The sequence below is a fragment of the Pleurodeles waltl genome, chromosome 4_1 (genome assembly GCF_031143425.1).
Source record: "Pleurodeles waltl isolate 20211129_DDA chromosome 4_1, aPleWal1.hap1.20221129, whole genome shotgun sequence".
NCBI classification, from domain to species: Eukaryota; Metazoa; Chordata; class Amphibia; order Caudata; family Salamandridae; genus Pleurodeles; species Pleurodeles waltl.
Genome location: NC_090442.1, coordinates 699,902,034 through 699,919,482, shown reverse-complemented (window position 1 = coordinate 699,919,482; position 17,449 = coordinate 699,902,034). Strand labels below are relative to the sequence as shown.

General features: G+C 49.8%; 1 protein-coding gene across 2 annotated transcripts in view; it reads right to left on the bottom strand.

Moving 5' to 3' along the window:
- Nucleotides 1-17,449, bottom strand: part of KIN (Kin17 DNA and RNA binding protein) — a 120,971-nt gene that overhangs the window by 39,522 nt on the left and 64,000 nt on the right. For both annotated transcript variants that reach the window (XM_069229263.1, XM_069229264.1), the window contains exon 9: nt 1,818-1,868. In XM_069229263.1, the coding sequence (XP_069085364.1) occupies nt 1,818-1,868 (51 nt within the window). The remainder of the gene's footprint in view (nt 1-1,817; nt 1,869-17,449) is intronic.

Sequence of the window (17,449 nt, the reverse complement as noted above, 5' to 3'; positions counted from 1 at the left end):
TCTGCTCTCAAGCCAGGCAGCACTTCTACATGACACAATAGATTATCTGGAGCCTACACATCAAATGACAAGGTGGTTCACAACTGGATTTCAACTGTTTTTATACTCCGGCTCTGGAGAACCCCACACAACCCAGACATACAAGTGTGGGTACAGAAAATGTATAAAGTAGCCACCTATGAACAGGTACTCTACAGATTAAACAACCGATTAGACACATTTGAACACTGCATTGGCAATTTATGGCAGCTCAAAAGCATTAAGAGGGTAGGCTGGGCAGATATAAGCAAGTATAAACAAACACATACCTGTACATGGTTTAGGAGGTCTGAGGAACATGGTAGCACATATGATGAAAGGCATCATAGGATTAGGAAATGGATAAAGTCTATGCATGCACAATACGTAAGAAATAGGACAGAAATTCATGATGTTTTAGAGTTACCCTTTTGTTTGCATTCACTTCTGGAAACTTTTAAGAGTACTAAAAATAGCAATGTATATATATCTTCAAGTTGTAGAGATACTTATATGTATGAACAGGGTAAACAATGTTAAGACAACAAGTTTTTTAAACTTGACAAGCAGATGATGGTTAATGTTAACTCAAAGGCCTGCTTTACAGTATATTTAACGTTTTTCCGATTTACACAAATGGCAACTGTCCAATGCCTGTATGCAAATTAAAATTCAATAAAAAAGCTTAATAATGCAAAAGTAACTACCTTCCCAGCCAAACACGTCTGTGGGATTAACAGCCAGATGTAATGAGGCATTTTGCAAATGCTCAAAATCTGAGGTTTTGCGACTACAAAATGTATTATCTATATACTAAACCCCTGGAGCAATTCAGAAAATCCATGCCAAACTGTAAAAATGGCTTTGCAACTCATTCCGAATCGCAGTTAAGAGGGGGATGAAAGAGGCATCCCCTTCTAACTGCGAATCAAACTTTTTAGTATCAATGATTTGCAGCCATAAGTGTGGTTGCAAACCATTGAACAGTTACCTATATCTCAAAGGAGGTGGTAACTGAATCACAAAGGGGTCACTGCTCCCATTGGAGAGCTGGGGGGGGTGGGGGGGAAAAGGAGCACGGTGCAGAAACTTATCATAGGGACTGGTTCCCGCCTCCCCCCCAAAATGTTCCTAAACAGGGATCATTTTTTTTTTTTTTTTTTTTTTTTAACAGCAACATCAGTTCCTTAAAGGAACATGGCTACTTTGTTAAAAAAAACAAAAAAAAGTTTCCTGTTTGGAAATGCAACTGCACCGATGGTGATCTGCTATTCCTTGCAGGCCGCCACTCACTCCAATGTTTCAAATAGTGACTTTCCTCATGATTATGCATTAGGCAGGTGGTGGTGCAATCAACTGGGACTAGAGATTTTTCAATGCAATATATTAGTAGATATGCTGCATCGCAAAATTACAAACAGTATACATAAAATGTATGCACAATTTGCCCCAACTATTTGTAAACTGTCTGTACATCTGGCTCTAAATGTTCTGAGCATATGGGGAGGACACGTAAAAGAAAGAAAGAACGGCCTCGAAAAATCTACTCGGTATAGCGAGTCAGATTTTATCAGGTTGAGTTATTTTGAGGGCCTTTTGGCCCTTTCTGGCGAGAGAGCTTGAGCTGGCAAAGAGCAGGTGTTCTGTTTATTCAGAAAGTGAATGAGCAATAAAGGTGCCTATAGCGGTCATGAACAACATCTAAACGTATCACGGTTCTTCGGGTGGAATGCAAAGAAACTTTGATTAGTAACAGGTTTCCGCAAAACGTGCTCCCACTTAACTTGGTGTTTACTTACGGGCTGTAACCAATAATCTGTCCGCGCTGTTTTTTTCTTTTGTTCCTCAATCTAGTAAAGACAGAAAAGAGAACACAATGACGCTACGAGAGAAGTTTTCACAACATTATATCGTTAAACTGAAAGTTAATGAAAGTGACATTAATAGAAATAATAACAAAAGGAAATCGAGAAAGGAGTTCCATACTGCCAAAGTAAGGGTAAAATAAGTAACTTCTTAATGCTAAAATACGGCGATTCTCCCGTTACGCATTTTAATCTTCAAGAGGTCTATTTTTTAAATCCTTTAGCAAATTGGAATTTTAGAGAACGCGGTGCGCGGACTCACGTCAGCTAAGGTTTGCTTTGTAAGGAAAAATGCAAGTCAAGTTGAATTTCACATGCATTGGATAATTCTGCCATCTAGTGGGCTGGTTGGAAAACTGCAACAAGCTGTTTAGTAAATTGTTATCCAAGTAAACGTGGACCATATGAGTGATTTGTAATGAAATATTTATAACACATCGTCCACTGCTCCACAACGCCTCAACCTGCAATAGCATCGTCAGATTGTATTTTCCACCCATGAGTAAGGCTCGTGTAAGTGAGCTGCCTGTCGAATGAGATTCTGTAACTTAAATCTTCGAAACTATTGTTACAGATAAGTAGCTGTTTTATTGTGAAGATACAGAGTTGTATGCTTTGCATTTAAGAGCAGTGAGAAGTAAGTTCTTTAGTACCCAAGATAAAGGACAGCAAATGCAGCTAAGCCGAAACACCTCTAAACCAATCGCACTGCACTGTCCAACGGGAGTGGCAGGATTCTAGGGCCTAGCAGGAAACGAGGCACCTCCACAATGTCTACCTGCCTTCTGGAAATAAAACACTGGATGAGGCTAAATGGCTTATGCTAAAACTTCAACAAAACGGATTCTAGAGCCAAACAAAAAACGGGCATATTTTTGACAGTGTGCTGCGCTGGTCAGCCAAGCCCAACGCCAGCCCGGCCTGAAGTGGCACGTAAATTGAGTGCACTCTTTATTCTCAGTTGTATTTTGACTGTCCGGTCCAACCGACGTAAAAAATCAAACGGTTCCAATAATACAAGAAACAAAATTCTTCCGCACGCTTATCAAAAGCATTGCAAAGAAATTCTGAGAGTGGTGATGACTAGAATACAACACCGTGGCACATTTTCGATTTGAGCAAAATGATCCTATGTAATCCACCAGAATCAGTTGTTCTGGAGGACTCTGGGTTTTAGATTAAGCAAAGGGTTGGTGTCCGATTCTGATACCTATCTATATCAAAGACCTAAGGTGCGTGACAAATTTCTCATCTTCATCAGCCAGACAGACTCCTGCTCTCCTCTTCGGTTACAAAAAACCCTATCTGAAAATGGTGTTCACATATAGATGGGGTAGAACATTAAGAGTGGATGGATCAAACCTTTACAGTAATCTTCCTAAAGGCTCGATGTTTGTGAATGCCCCACAATGATTAAGCAACATTTCAACCAGCTCTTTAAAAGGTTCAAGCATAACTTCACTTTAAACACCAATGCTGGATTTTTACAATTTTCCATTAAGTTCTCTTGTGTATATTTTTCCTTCAGGTTATTTTCAGCTTTCACTAAACTTACACTTTCTCGGTTTATACTTATTCTTTCTTTCTTTTTTAGTTTTCTTTTTTTATTTTGTCAGGTTAATATCTCAGAACCTCCTTATGGATGAGGGTTTGCTATCTGATTTCATTGTGCCTGTTTTATCGTTTGCTGCATTTAGAAGCTAGTTCCTGGCACGCTTGTCCCTCCTATAATTCCCACCATGCAGCTGTATCTGTAACTAAACAATTGAGCACCTTCTCATGACCAGGCGGAAAAATGCCCCAGAACGCTAAATCAAATCAAATCAAATCAAATCATTAACATTTATAAAGCGCGCTACTCACCCGTGCGGGTCTCAAGGCGCTAGGGGAAAAAGGGGGGGGGTTATCGCTGTTCGAACAGCCAGGTCTTTAGGAGTCTCCGGAAAGCGGAGTGGTCCTGGGTGGTCCTGAGGCTGGTGGGGAGGGAGTTCCAGGTCTTGGCCGCCAGGAAGGAGAAAGATCTCCCACCCGCCGTGGAGCGGCGGATGCAAGGGACAGCAGCGAGGCCAGAGGAGCGGAGGAGGCGGGTGGGGACGTAGAAGCTGAGGCGTCTGTTGAGGTATTCCGGTCCCTTGTCGTAGAGGGCTTTGTGTGCGTGGGTGAGAAGTCGGAAGGTGATCCTTTTGCTGACAGGGAGCCAATGCAGGTGTCTCAGGTGTGCGGAGATGTGGCTGCTGCGGGGTATGTCGAGGATGAGGCGGGCCGAGGCGTTTTGAATGCGTTGCAGGCAATTTTTGAGTTTGGCTGTGGTCCCGGCGTAGAGGGTGTTGCCGTAGTCCAGGCGGCTCGTGACGAGGGCGTGGGTCACGGTTTTTCTGGTGTCGGCGGGGATCCAGCGGAAGATCTTGCGGAGCATGCGGAGGGTGAGGAAGCAGGCGGAGGACACGGCGTTGACTTGCTTGGTCATGGTGAGAAGAGGGTCCAAGATGAAGCCGAGGTTGCGGGCGTGGTCTGTGGGGGTCGGTGCGGTGCCGAGGGCCGTGGGCCACCAGGAGTCGTCCCAGGCGGACGGGGAGTTGCCGAGGATGAGGACTTCCGTTTTTTCAGAGTTCAGCTTTAGGCGGCTGAGCTTCATCCAATCTGCGACGTCCTTCATACCCTCTTGTAGGTTGGTCTTGGCGCTGGCGGGGTCCTTGGTGAGGGAGAGTATAAGTTGGGTGTCGTCGGCGTAGGAGGTGATGATGGTGTCGTGCTTGCGTACGATGTTGGCGAGGGGGCTCATGAAGACATTGAAGAGTGTCGGTCTGAGTGATGAGCCTTGGGGTACGCCGCAGATGATCTCGGTGGGTTCTGAGCGAAACGGAGGGAGGTAAACTCTTTGGGAACGGTTTGAGAGGAAGGAGGCGATCCAGTCCAGGGCCTGGCCTTGGATCCCGGTGGAGCGGAGGCGGGTGATTAGGGTGCGGTGACAGACGGTGTCGAAGGCAGCCGAGAGGTCGAGCAGAATGAGGGCGACTGTTTCACCGTTGTCCATCAGGGTTCTGATGTCGTCAGTGACTGAGATGAGGGCGGTTTCAGTGCTGTGGTTGGTTCGGAATCCGGTTTGTGAGGGGTCGAGCAGGTTGTTGTCTTCCAGGAAGGTGGTCAGCTGTTTGTTGACGGTCTTCTCTATTACTTTGGCTGGGAAAGGCAGAAGAGAGATGGGGCGGAAGTTTTTTAGGTCGCTCGGGTCAGCCGTAGGTTTCTTTAGTAGGGCGTTGACTTCGGCGTGTTTCCAGCATTCGGGGAAGGTAGCAGAAGAAAAAGAAGAGTTGATGACGGTCTGGAGGTGCGGGGCGATGATGTCGTCGGCTTTGCTAAAGATGAAGTGCGGGCAGGGGTCCGAAGGGGCGCCGGAGTGGATAGAGTTCATGATGGATTTGGTTTCTTCCGTGTTGATGTGGGACCAGTTGTTGAGGGTGATGGCCGTGGATGCCGGTTCGGTGGTGTATGGTTGGGTCTGGTGTCCGAAGCGGTCGTGGAGGTCGCTAATCTTGCGATGGAATAAAGTGGCGAGGGATTCGCACAGATCCTATGAGGGCGTGACAGCGTTGGCGTTGGCGCTGGGGTTGGAGAACTCCTTGACGATGCTGAAGAGTTCTCTGCTGATGTGTCTGTTGGTGAAAAAGTTCCTTTTGGCAGCGCGGATCAGGTGGTGGTGTTCGCGGGTAGCGTTCTTGAGGGCGGTCATGTTGTCAGTGGTGCGGTCCTTGCGCCAGGCTCTCTCAAGGGCGCGACAAGTTTTCTTTGATTCTTTGAGGGTGTCAGCGAACCAGAGAGGTTTTTTGGTGTTGGTCTGTCGATGCGTGCGTTTGAGGGGAGCAAGGATGTCTGCGCAGTTGGAGATCCAGTTTGTGAGGTTGAGGGCTGCGTCGTGTGGGTCGGTGGTGAGGGTGGGTTGGTTGTCGGCGAGTGCGGAGAAGAGTTGCTCTTCGGGGATCTTGTTCCACTGTCGACGAGGGATGGGTTGGGTGCGGAGGTGGCGGGTCTCGCGTCGGAATGTGAAGTGGACGCAGCTGTGGTCGGTCCAGTGTAGGGCGGAGGCGTGGCTGAAGAAGACGTGTTTGCTGGCGGAGAAGATGGGGTCAAGCGTGTGTCCGGCGATGTGGGTGGCGGTGTTCACCAGTTGTTTGAGGCCGAGGTTGGCGAGGTTGTCGAGCAGGGTGGTGGTGTTGGGGTCGTTGTTTTGTTCCAGATGGAAGTTGAGGTCGCCTAAGAGGATGTAGTCCGGCGAGGGCGTGCGGGGAGATGAAGTCGGCGATGGCGTCGCTGAAAGGGGCGCGTGGCCCGGGAGGACGGTAGACGAGGGATCCTCTGAGGGTGGTCCTCGGATCGGTGCGAATCTGAAAATGCAGGTGTTCAGCGGCGAGAGGGGTGTCTTCGGTGGAGGTGGTGACGCTGATGTAGTCTTTGAAGACGATGGCGATACCTCCTCCTACCTGGTTGGTGCGGTCTTTTCTGGAGATCTTGTAGCCTTCGGGGATGGCAGTGGCGATGTCAGGGGCCGAGGAGGCGTTCATCCAGGTCTCCGTGATGAAGGCGACGTCCGGTGCTATGGAGTCCAGGAGGTCCCAGAGTTCAATGGCGTGTTTGTGGACAGAGCGAGCGTTGACTAGGATGCACTTGAGGTGGTTGATGGCGCGTGGGCTTGTGGTCGTGGTTGTTGCGTGGTGGAAGGTGCGTTTGCAGGAGTTGCAGGCGAAGGGTCCATGGGTGCGTTTGGGGTGAGCTTGGAAGCAGGTGTTGGAGCGTCCTGGGTTGAGGGCGTGGAGGGTGGTGGGGTCGTAGCGGGTCAGCGGGGCTGGGGACCAGGGGTCGTGGTGCTGGGCGCGGGCCGGGCGCCGACGGGCGCAGATGGGCGCAGACGGGCTTGCCTCTGGTGCGCCTCTGGTGCGCCTCTGGCGTGCCAGTGGCGCGCCCGCTGCGCCGGTCGCGCAGCGGCAGCCATATGAGGTAGGAGGGGGGGGGGAGGGGTCAGGTGGGGGCGAATGGGAGCTGGGGGGTGGGGGCGTTCAGGAGGTCGCGGCGGGAAAGCGCGAGGGAGGGGGGACAGGTAGAGTGAGAAGAGCTGGGGGAGGGGGGTTTAAGGGTGGAGGGGGGTGAGTGTTAGGAGGTTTAGGAGATAAGGGAGAAAGATAGGAGTAGGGTTGAGAAGATAGGGGAGGGGGGTTGTAGAGGTGGGTGAGAGGTAGAGTGAGAGGATAGGAAGATAGGTAATAGAGGGGGTGAGGGGGGAGAGATAGAGAAATAGATAGAGAAAATAGATAGGGAAATCGATAGATAGGGAAATAGATAGAGAGATAGGAAGATAGGAGGAGGTGGAGAGTGAGGGAGTTAGATAGTGGGATAGGGAGATAGAGAGATAGCTAGATAGGAGGAGTGAGGGAGGTAGATAGTGAACGGGTTAGATAGGAGAGATAGAGGGGGATGCGAGTGGGGGAGGGGGATGAGCCAGGAGCAGGAGGGCAGGCGCGGGGAGAAGAGGACGGAGGAGGCAGAAGAGCCGAAGACAAGAAGAACAGAAGAACAGAAGAACAGAAGAACAGAAGAACAGAAGAACAGAAGAACAGAAGAACAGAAGAAAGGAAGATCAAAAGACCGGAAGGAGAGAAGAAAGGAAGACCGGAAGAACACAGAAGAACACAGAAGAAGATACAGAAAAACGAAGAACAGAGGGCAGAAGACCACAGAAGAAGATGAGGAAGAAGAGAAGAAGAGTGAAGACGGGGGAAAGAAGAGTACAGAAGAAGATTACAGACGAGGAGCGAGGAGGAAGAACAGAAGAACAGAGAAGAAGAAAAGAAGAAAAGAAGCAGGAGAGAGGGTGAGTAGCGCGGGGCAGAGCGAGGGGCTGGGAGGGGGGGTACTTAATGTGAGGTGGGTCTCAGGAACTCAGGAACCTGGAGGAGCTGCAGCGGCAGGGTGAGCGACCTACCCTTGGGTCAAGGGTCACTACCACTGTCGCGCAGCGGCCGCCATATGAGGTAGGAGGGGGGGGAGGGGTCAGGTGGGGGCGAATGGGAGCTGGGGGGCGGGGGCGTGCAGGAGGTCGCGGCGGGAAAGCGCGAGGGAGGGGGGGACAGGTAGAGTGAGAAGAGCTGGGGGTGGGGGGTTTAAGCGTGGAGGGGGGCGAGTGTTAGGAGGTTTAGGAGATAAGGGAGAAAGATAGGAATAGGGTTGAGAAGATAGGGGAGGGGGGTTGTAGAGGTGGGTGAGGGTGAGAGGTAGAGTGAGAGGATAGGAAGATAGGTAATAGAGGGGGTGAGGGAGGGGGGGAGAGATAGAGAAATAGATAGAGAAAATAGATAGGGAAATCGATAGATAGGGAAATAGATAGAGAGATAGGTAGATAGGAGGAGGTGGAGAGTGAGGGAGTTAGATAGTGGGATAGGGAGATAGAGAGATAGGAGGAGTGAGGGAGGTAGATAGTGAACGGGTTAGATAGGAGAGATAGAGAGGGGGATGCGAGTGGGGGAGGGGGATGAGCCAGGAGCAGGAGGGCAGGCGCGGGGAGAAGAGGACGGAGGAGGCAGAAGAGCCGAAGACAAGAAGAACAGAAGACAAGAAGAACAGAAGAACAGAAGAACAGAAGACAAGAAGAACAGAAGAACAGAAGAACAGAAGAACAGAAGAACAGAAGAACAGAAGAACAGAAGAACAGAAGAACAGAAGAACAGAAGAACAGAAGACGAGAAGAACAGAAGAACAGAAGAACAGAAGAACAGAAGAACAGACGAAAGGAAGATCAAAAGACCGGAAGGAGAGAAGAAAGGAAGACCGGAAGAACACAGAAGAACACAGAAGAAGATACAGAAGAAGATACAGAAAAACGAAGAACAGAGGGCAGAAGACCACAGAAGAAGATGAGGAAGAAGAGAAGAAGAGTGAAGACGGGGGAAAGAAGAGTACAGAAGAAGATTACAGACGAGGAGCGAGGAGGAAGAACAGAAGAACAGAGAAGAAGAAAAGAAGCAGGAGAGAGGGTGAGTAGCGCGGGGCAGAGCGAGGGGCTGGGAGGGGGAGGTACTTACTGTGAGGTGGGTCTCAGGAACTCAGGAACCTGGAGGAGCTGCAGCTGCAAGGGGAGCGACCTACCCTTGGGTCAAGGGTCGCTACCACTGTCGCGCAGCGGCCACCATATGAGGTAGGAGGGGGGGGAGGGGTCAGGTGGGGGCGAATGGGAGCTGGGGGGGCGGGGGCGTGCAGGAGGTAGCGGCGGGAAAGCGGGAGGGGGGGACAGGTAGAGTGAGAAGAGCTGGGGGAGGGGGGCTTAAGGGTGGAGGGGGGTGAGTGTTAGGAGGTTTAGGAGATAAGGGAGAAAGATAGGAGTAAGGTTGAGAAGATAGGGGAGGGGGGGTTGTAGAGGTGGGTGAGGGTGAGGGGTAGAGTGAGAGGATAGGAAGATAGGTAATAGAGGGGGTGAGGGAGGGGGGAGAGATAGAGAAATAGATAGAGAAAATAGATAGGGAAATCAATAGATAGGGAAATAGATAGAGAGATAGGAAGATAGGAGGAGGTGGAGAGTGAGGGAGTTAGACAGTGGGATAGGGAGATAGAGAGATAGGTAGATAGGAGGAGTGAGGGAGGTAGATAGTGAACGGGTTAGATAGGAGAGATAGAGAGGGGGATGCGAGTGGGGGAGGGGGATGAGCCAGGAGCAGGAGGGCAGGCGTGGGGAGAAGAGGACGGAGGAGGCAGAAGAGCCGAAGAACAGAAGAACAGAAGACCGGAAGGAGAGAAGAAAGGAAGATCAAAAGACCGGAAGGAGAGAAGAAAGGAAGACCGGAAGAACACAGAAGAACACAGAAGAAGATACAGAAAAATGAAGAACAGAGGGCAGAAGACCACAGAAGAAGATGAGGAAGAAGAGAAGAAGAGTGAAGACGGGGGAAAGAAGAGTACAGAAGAAGATTACAGACGAGGAGCGAGGAGGAAGAACAGAAGAACAGAGAAGAAGAAAAGAAGAAAAGAAGCAGGAGCAGGAGAGAGTGAGTAGCGCGGGGCAGAGCGAGGGGCTGGGAGGGGGGGGGTACTTACTGTGAGGTGGGTCTCAGGAACTCAGGAACCTGGAGGAGCTGCAGCGGCAGGGGGAGCGACCTGCCCTTGGGTCAAGGGTCGCTACCACTGTCGCGCAGCGGCCGCCATATGAGGTAGGAGGGGGGGGGGGGGGGGGGAGGGGTCAGGTGGGGGCGAATGGGAGCTGGGGGGCGGGGGCGTGCAGGAGGTCGCGGCGGGAAAGCGCGAGGGGGGGGACAGGTAGAGTGAGAAGAGCTGGGGGAGGGGGGTTTAAGGGTGGAGGGGGGTGATGCACCAAACATACGTGTGTTTTGAAATTAGTGGAGCGAAATTGCAAAAGCCATGTTAAGGAATGTTAAATATAATGTTAAATTGTAGCTATGTCAGTTCCTTGTGGATTTTACCCTATCTAATCTGCAATTGGATTTATGCAAACTTGAAACGTCTGAATAGAATGACTCCCTATTGCCTTGCTCTTCCTGCCACTGAGACAAACAGTTGCCATCTCTGTTATTCTTTTTATCATTACAGGTAGAAAGTATGGCACATTTATGAAACACTGCAGGAAGTTGGCTGTTGCATAATTGACCAAAAAGAGGTTGTAAGGAAATGCCTCCTTGGCATGGTTACCCCCTGACTTTTTGCCTTTGCTGATGCTAAGTTTTGATTTGAAAGTGTGCTGAGGCCTGCTAACCAGGCCCCAGCACCAGTGTTCTTTCCCTAACCTGTACTTTTGTTTTCACAATTGGCACACCCTGGCATCCAGGTAAGTCACTTGTAACTGGTACCCCTGGTACCAAGGGCCCTGATGCCAGGGAAGGTCTCTAAGGGCGGCAGCATGTCTTATGCCACCCTGGGGACCCCTCACTCAGCACAGACACACTGCTTGCCAGCTTGTGTGTGCTGGTGAGGACAAAACGAGTAAGTCGACATGGCACTCCCCTCAGGGTGCCATGCCATCCTAACACTGCCTATGCAGTATAGATAAGTCACCCCTCTAGCAGGCCTTACAGCCCTAAGGCAGGGTGCACTATAAAATAGGTGAGGGCACAAGTGTATGAGCACTGTGCCCCTACAGTGTCTAAGAAAAACCTTAGACATTGGAAGTGCAGGGTAGCCATAAGAGTATATGGTCTGGGAGTCTGTCAAACACGAACTCCACAGCACCATAATGGCTACACTGAAAACTGGGAAGTTTGGTATCAAACTTCTCAGCACAATAAATGCACACTGATGCCAGTGTAAATTTTATTGTAACATACACCCCAGAGGGCACCTTAGAGGTGCCCCCTGAAACCTAAACCGACTGTCCGTGTAGGCTGACTAGTTCTAGCAGCCTGCCACACACCAGACATGTTGCTGGCCACATGGGGTGGGTGCCTTTTCACTCTGTGGCTAGTAACAAAGCCTGTACTGGGCGGAGGTGCTTCACACCTCCCCCTGCAGGAACTGTAACACCTGGCTGTGAGCCTCAAAGGCTCACCCCCTTTGTTACAGCACCACAGGGCACTCCAGCTACTGGAGTTGCCCGCCCCCTCCGGCCACGGCCCCACTTTTAGCGGCAAGGCCGGAGGAGATAATGAGAAAAACAAGGAGGAGTCACTGGCCAGTCAGACACTAAGGTGTCCTGAGCTGAGGTGACTAACTTTTAGAAATCCTCCATAGGAATGTGACCCCCTCCCCTTGGGAGGGGGCACAAAGAGGGTGTACCCACCCTCAGGGCTAGTAGCCATTGGCTACTAACCCCCCAGACCTAAACACGCCCTTAAATTTAGTATTTAAGGGCTCCCCAGAACCTAGGAACTCAGATTCCTGCAACCTAAGAAGAAGAGGACTGCTAAGCTGAAAAACCCTGCAGAGAAGACGGAGACACCAACTGCTTTGGCCCCAGCTCTACCGGCCTGTCTCCCCCACTTCTAAACACACTGCTCCAGCGACGCTTTCCCCAGGGACCAGCGACCTCTGAAGCCTCAGAGGACTGCCCTGCTCTAAAAGGACCAAGAACTCCAGAGAACAGCGACCCTGTTCACCCAAGACTGCAACTTTGTTTCCAAAGGAGCAACTTTAAAGCAACTGCATCTCCCGATAGAAGCGTGAGACTTGCTACTCTGCACCCGACGCCCCCGGCTCGACTTGTGGAGAAACAACACTTCAGGGAGGACTCCCCGGCGACTGCGAGACCGTGAGTAGCCAGAGTTGCCCCCCCTGAGGCCCCACAGCGATGCCTGCAGAGGGAATCCCGAGGCTCCCCCTGACCGCGACTGCCTGACTCCCAGATCCCGACGCCTGGTAAAGACTCTGCACCCGCAGCCCCCAGGACCTGAAAGATCGGAACTCCAGTGCAGGAGTGACCCCCAGGAGGCCCTCTCCCTTGCCCAGGTGGTGGCTACCCCGAGGAGCACCCCCCACCCCTTACCTGCATCGCTGAAGAGACCCCTTGGTCTCCCATTGATTTCCATTGGAAACCCAAAGTGTGTTTGCACACTGCACCCGGCCGCCCCCGTGCTGCTGAGGGTGTACTTTCTGTGCTAACTTGTGTCCCCCCCGGTGCCCTACAAAACCCCCCTGGTCTGCCCTCCGAAGACGTGGGTACTTACCTGCTGGCAGACTGGAACCGGGGCACCCCCTTCTCCATTGAAGCCTATGCGTTTTGGGCACCACTTTGAACTCTGCACCTGACCAGGCCCTGAGCTGCTGGTGTGGTAACTTTGGGGTTGCTCTGAACCCCCAACAGTGGGCTACCTTGGACCCAAACTTGAACCCCGTAGGTGGTTTACTTACCTGCAAAAACTAACAAACTCTTACTCCCCCAGGAACTGTTGAAAATTGCACTGTATTTTTAAAATAGCTATATGTGATTTATATGAAAACTGTGTATGCTATTTTTATTATTCAAAGTTCCTAAAGTACCTACCTGCAATACCTTTAATTTGAAGTATTACATGTAAAATTTGAACCTGTGGTTCTTAAAATAAACTAAGAAAATATATTTTTCTATACAAAAACCTATTGGCCTGGAATTGTCTTGGAGTGTGTGTTCCTCATTTATTGCCTTTGTGTGTACAACAAATGCTTAACACTGCTCCTTTGATAAGCCTACTGCTCGACCACACTACCACAAAATAGAGCATTAGTATTATCTCTTTTTGCCACTATCTTACCTCTAAGGGGAACCCTTGGACTCTGTGCATACTATTCCCTACTTTGAAATAGTGCATACAGAGCCAACTTCCTACAGAGGTGCACTGTGCAAAGAGTCCAGCAAACCCCAAAGGTATCACAGAGGCAGAAATGACAACCCAAATGCTCTCTTTTGCGGCAGCGTGGGTGAGCCGGCATGCATATCAGAGGGTAGTGCTAAGCATTTATAAAAATAACATGTACTTTAATATAAATTTTGAAACCAAGATTACCAGAATCAGGCGAGTACTTTTGGAGATAGGGATTTTTAGAGTTTTCAAAAGTTGACATTTTTTTCAGTAGCTGCAATGTTACTCTACGGGAGAGAAAACATGCACAGCAAACAGGGACTTCACAGCAACTTACAGGACCAATCTTCTGGACTTAAGGGGAGTACAGGGCAGGGTCCTAGGCGACTCCAACAGGTCACCTCGACCGGCACTGGGGCGGCCTGGTGCAGTGGTACAGTTCAGCTTCGGGTACCCTGTGTAAGTCTATGAGGATCGGTCTAGTCACAAAGATGAGGCAGGGGTAGACAGAGTCCAGTCCAGGTGAACCACCAAGGAGGTTCAGTTCTTGTGATGCTCGGGGACGTAGGGGCCCCAGTGGTCCGGTTCTCCTCAGTCTGGGGCATCTGGGTGCAGAGGTGGTTTGGATCATCAGGTTTCTGTCACCGGGGCGGTTGCAGTAGAGGGGGCCTGCAGAAACAGATTGCAGGCATGGCCTAAGGGGGTCCAGACCGAACGAACTAAGAAGAGGGTTCAGGTCTCACAAGCCTGGAGGATGGTGGGACAGCAGTGGTCCTCTTCTCCTCGGTCCAGTGCGTCCAGGTGCAGAAGACCAATGGACCATCGGGTCTCTGCCAATGGAGGCTGCTGCAGTGAAGAGGGGTCTGCAGAAAGAGGCTGCAGACACAGTCAGGAAGACCACAGTGGGCAATCTTAAGGTGGGCTTGTTGACACCTTTGGCCTACTTCAGCTCGGGCTAGGTGCCTCGAGTTGCAGTGGCAATGTCCGGCGTCAGGTTTTGGCGGTCCTGGGTCCTCACAGGTCTTTTATTGCCTGCAGATGCGGGGAAGCAGCTCCTCTGCTCCAAGGGAGTTCTTGGTGATTTGTTAAGCAGTGGCAGATCTCCCGGTTTCTTGGAGGCTGCAACAGCAGGACAGGTCAGTTGTTCCTCAAGGGTTGGGTGCAGCAGGCAGGCTGGCAGAGGTGGCGCCAAGTCAGTCGTACTCCTCAGTTCTCGGTTCAGGAGGCTGCTTGTTCACTCCATCTTTCATGTCCAGCAATGATCTGAGGTCCTGGTATCAGGAAGCTCCCTAAGTACTCAATTTAGGGGGCGTTAAAGAGAGTGATGGGTAGCAGCCAATGGGCTCCTTACCTTGGGGTCACTACACCCGGTAGCGGATTACTTAATTTGGGGAAGTATGCATTACTCTAATTCCACCACATACAAGAAGGCTGTGTTCACTTCAAGCTGGTCATCCTAGGTCAGTGCTTAATTTGTGCTGGTGGTCTCCGGTGCTTAGTTGTACCTGCCAACTCACATGGTGGTCACCTCTAATTTTAGAACTGCATAATGACAACAAATCCCTGACTTTTATTTATAAGCACATAAAAAAGGTTATTAGAACAATTTTAGCTCGCCACTGTTCTCTCTTCTTGTACATAAACTGTTTAAAATTCAATACTGCGCCGCGGCCACCCGCCTTATCACGAGGCGCACACACACCATCAGAAAATGCATGGGTCCCTACCTCAGCGTAACAGCTTGTTGACCGGTCCATCAAGGATAGTAGGACATCGCTAGTGCAATACTAATGACTGCTCACTGCTTGCAGAATAAAATTAGCTTGTCCGTCCTTGGCATTGAATTGTCAAGTGTCCCGAATGGCCATCGTAGACTATATCCCCTTATTTCCCCGCACCAGCATATTGCGCAGCCGCAGCACAGTTGTTAAAAGAATACAGCAGCGTGTCAGAATGACTAGTGCAGCTGCTGCAGCAGGCCTCATGCCTCAGAGTAATTAAAAGGCAGTGCCAGTAAATAATGATTTCGTAACATACTGCTAGCCGTGTGAAGTAATGGAATGTCAAATGTACTTCACATTACCATGAATATTTTCTGTGAGATCTTCTGAGATTTATGAAAACATGGTCCCCCAAGTCTGATGCATGTATTGGTATGTCCATAGCCCTTAGTCCTATAAAGCTCTTAGCTCAATATTGTCTTTCTTTTAAAGTTCAAGGTGCTATCTGGACTGGACATAGAGTTCCAATTTGGGCAGAGAAGCAGTGGTTTTCATTACTCGTACCACAGAACCATTCACCTTTTACGGAGTTGCATGTGGCTCATTTTCAAAATGTTCATCCTCTGGTTGCTGCAGTCTCCCCTCTCCATAATAGTCGGGGTTAGATGCTTCACTTATAAGGCACCAAGCTTCCAAAACTATTAAAGGACATAACAAACAGTTCTCGACGTTTCTGCTTCAAAACATTGCGTTGTAGCGTTCAGCTTTCCATAAGCTGAGCTCCAGGCACTGATGTTCCTGTTATAAGCCACTGGCTCACAAGTTTAAGCAGTATACATTTGCAACATCCAGGGCAAACAGGTTTTTCATAACCTCAGATAAACGAGCATGTGAATGTCAAGCCATTATTTACCAAAAATTTAAAACATATTCATATACCATGAGTGCTATAGATTTCTGTTGGACTCAACAGCCTTAGGGTAGCCAGCCCACAACTATCTGTTTAACTCCCTCCATTTTTGGGACCCTTTTTGTGTATATTTTAGGACTTTGCGCATTTTACCACTGATGTCCAGTGCTAAAGTGCATATGCTCTCTCCCCTAAACATGGTAACATTGGTTCTTACCCAAGTCGCATATTTAATTTACCTGTAAGTCCCTCGTAAAGTGCATTACATGTGCCCAGGGTCTGTAAATAAAATGCTACTAGTGGGCCTGCAACACTGACTGTGCTACCCACATAAGTAGCTCCTTAACCAAGTCTCAGGCCTGCCATTGCAAGGCCTGTGCATGCAGTTTCACTACCACTTCGACTTGGCATTTAAAACTACTTGCCAAGCCTTAAACTCCCCTTTTTCTACATATGTCACCACTAAGGTAGGCCCAAGGCAACCCATGGGGCAGGGTGTGTAGGTAAAAGGCAGGACATGTACTTATGAGTTTAAATTTCCTGGTAGTGAAAAGTTCATAAATGTGTTTCCACTACTGGGAGGCCTGCTCCTCTAACAGACTAGGATTAGAACTGCCCTCATATACTTTTGGGTGGTAGATTCTAATCTGAAAGGCATAGCCTTGCCATATTTAGCATTGGCAGAATGGTAATAGACAATCCTGCTTTCTGGTGAAGTTGGATTTCATATTACTATTTTAAAAGTGCCACTTTTAGAAAGTGGGCATTTCTCTGCATTTACTGTCATCTGTGCTTTACAACCCTGTCTCCAATCCACGTCTGGTCTGTACTGGTTGACAGCTCCCCTAGTGCATTCCACGAGACAGCCCTAAATACAGTACACACAGTCTCATCTGCATGCATCTGCATACTGAATGGGTCTTCTCTGGGCAGGAAGAATGGAGGGGCCTTCTCATACATTTCAAAGGCCAGTGGCCTGCCCTCACACAAAGGACTGATACCCCCCACAGAGATCCTGGCAAGCAGGACTGGGCGGAAAGGGGAACTTGTGCACATCTAAACCACTTTTTGAATTTTCCCCTGCTTCATAGGAATTTTTATGTACATAAACTAGGTCTCTGACCCCCACCAAATCAGACACTTCTGGATCTACACCTGAACTCTGTCACAGGAACTACTTGGCTGTCCAAAGGACTCATCTGGACTGTTTTGCTAAGAAGGACTGCTGCCCTGCTTGTTGCCCTGCTGCCTGCTGGTTTCTGCCTGTGCTGGAAGGACTCTGCCTCCCCAAAAGTGCTCTCCGAGGGCTTGGACCGAGCTTGCCTCCTGTTCTGAAGTCTCAGGGACAGCAAAAACTTGATCTACTAGCTTCTAGCTAGTTTTCCGACCTCAGCGACGCCAGCACCAATGCCGCAGCCTGCTCCAGGGCCGTGGACCTCGATGCCTGCAACACAAGTCCAACGTTGCAGCGACGACCCGCAGTGTTATCACAAAACTGTGAAGTCAACACATCGCGTCTTGACTGGCTGAATCCAGACACCGCCTAGTCACAAGGAACCAATGTCGCACCAGATCCCCTTGCAACTAGATGGAACGGACACCTCGCCTCCCCCTGCCTCGCAGTGTGGAACTGACCCTTCACCTCCCCCAACACCATAAAAGGACTGATGC